Genomic DNA, 2,181 nt, shown 5'->3' on the forward strand with positions numbered 1-2,181 from the left:
AAAAGCCAAAATAGAAAAAGAATAGAGAATGCTAGTGTTAGAGGGCCATTTTTCGTAATAAATGAAAACAAGTAAATAGAATAGAAAAAGAACAGACAACTCTAGGGTCATTTTTTTTAATAAAAAAGAAAAACAAGTAGTTAGAATAGAAATAGAATAGAGAGTAGTTAATAGAAATAGAATAGGTAGGTATTTAATTAATATTATTTTCTTTGGCAAACAACACCATGCTACAGAGCCTAGCTTGTTTTGAACCCCAAAATATTCTTCAAATAGACTCCGCACTGCAAACTTGTGAAAGTTTTTATTCAAGTAACCATTTCCCTGAGGACAGTGTAAAACATCTTTTTATTGACCGTTCAATTTCCAAGGCTTTTATAATGTAGCAATATTTCAAGTAGTACATTTAATGTAGACCTGATTTATTCCAGGAACTCTCAGCTACTCTTTTATCATCTCACTGAAACTTCTTGAGGAAGTCTTGGTATGTCTGCCTGTGCGAAGATGCCGCTGGAACAAAGTGTCCATCGGGATGAATGAGGATTTGAGCTCCATCAAACGCTGGCAGCAGATCTCGGCTCATCTCCTCTGGAATTACACGGTCTTCCTGTCCAAACACATGCAGAGAAGGGATTGTTATCGCCGGCACTTCGTAAACGCGCCGATGCTGGGAACAGACACTGCGGAATCCGGCGACCAGGATGGCAAAGCGGAAATTAAAAGCAGGCTGTAGCTTTTGTTCTTGCAGGGCACACAGCATAGCCACCAGGGCAGCACCTTGACTAAAGCCCAGGATGCCATCGAAGGGGCCAAGATCCTTCACTGCAGTTTTCACAGTCTCTACACTCTCTTCCAGACCCAGGCTGCTCTCACACTCCTGCTGAGCGTTAAAACTTCGTGCCTGGACATCAGAGAACCACCAGCCCCTCTGGTCCTCATCACCACCACTGGCCGTCTTCTCAGGCTCCCGATTGGCTGATTGCATTGAAAAAGTAGTAAGATCATCAGAGTGAAAGACTAAAAAATGTGACCCTGGACCACAAAAGCAGTTGGTAGCATGGGTATATTTGTAGTAATAGCCAAAAATACATTGTAAGGGTCAAAATTATAGATTTTTCTTTTATGCCAAAAATCATTAGGATATTAAGTAAAGATCATGTTCCATGAAGATATTTTGTTAATTTCTTACCGTAAATAGGCCTATATCAATTTTAATTTTTGATTAGAAATATGCATTGGTTTTAAAGGTGATTTTCTCAATATTTTGATTTTTTTTGCACTCTCAGATTCCAGATTTTCAAATAGTTGTATCTCTGCCAAATATGGTCCTATCCTAACAAACCATACATCAATGAAATACTAATTTATTCAGCTTTCAGATGATGTATAAATATCAATTTCACAAAATTTACCCTTTTGATTGGTTTTGTGGTCCAGGGTCACAAATGACACTAATGTATGAAATAGGTTTATAAGTTTGAATGTACTTATGATACTAGGCAACCCACAAGGTTTTGAGGTATTGCAAACATTATCAGTTTTAAACTCACCTTGGTTTTGAATTGCAGGAACGTGGTGTGGTGCACTAATATACACCAGCTCCACTTGTTTCTTTAATATTTTGCGTAATGCTCCTGTCTTCTCTCTAAAAGAGCTCCCATTCTGTCGATAACCATGAATACAGAGAATTCGAAGAGGAACTGCAGCTTTACACATTATTAATAATCTATCACAGCTGTAATTTTCGAGCTATTCTCCAAACTCGAATCAAGACACTACTGCTAAAGCGCAACACACACACACAAGCAAACAGACAAGTTGACGTAACACTACAGTTATATTGTGCTGTGCTGTTTTAATAATTAAAAGAACATACGAAATGCTAAAAATATACTAAACTTGACATGTTGCCTTCTTGTGCGACTGGTTTGTTACCGTGTTGAAACATAACGAATCAAGAGTTCCGCCCAGGCGAATATTATCTGCAAATTGTTTACAAAACTCCCAGAATACAAGCTAACACTAATGCTAATTTATAACATGATGTTTTTGATCTTTAAAAGTTTCATAAATCTCCAGGTGTGCGTTCCATAAATTGTACATGATCGTTTCCCACAAGTAGAAACAGAAATGTACTTCCCAATTTAAACGCCAGGGGGCAAGCGTTCCCTGTAGAAATGT

The 2,181-nt window shown here is 37.9% G+C and overlaps 1 protein-coding gene across 1 annotated transcript; it reads right to left on the reverse strand.

Moving 5' to 3' along the window:
* Window positions 1-328: 328 nt before the first annotated feature.
* On the reverse strand, window positions 329-1,865 carry LOC107728834 (ovarian cancer-associated gene 2 protein homolog). Its single transcript, XM_016539108.1, has 2 exons — window positions 1,551-1,865; window positions 329-975 (listed from the first exon to the last, which is right to left on the reverse strand). The coding sequence occupies exons 1-2, from the start codon at window positions 1,714-1,716 to the stop codon at window positions 458-460; spliced, it is 684 nt and encodes a 227-aa protein (XP_016394594.1). The 5' UTR covers window positions 1,717-1,865; the 3' UTR covers window positions 329-457.
* Between the last annotated feature and the right edge of the window lie 316 nt (window positions 1,866-2,181).

The sequence above is a fragment of the Sinocyclocheilus rhinocerous genome, unplaced genomic scaffold, assembly GCF_001515625.1.
Source record: "Sinocyclocheilus rhinocerous isolate Xijiao unplaced genomic scaffold, SAMN03320098_v1.1 scaffold397, whole genome shotgun sequence".
Taxonomy (NCBI): domain Eukaryota; kingdom Metazoa; phylum Chordata; class Actinopteri; order Cypriniformes; family Cyprinidae; genus Sinocyclocheilus; species Sinocyclocheilus rhinocerous.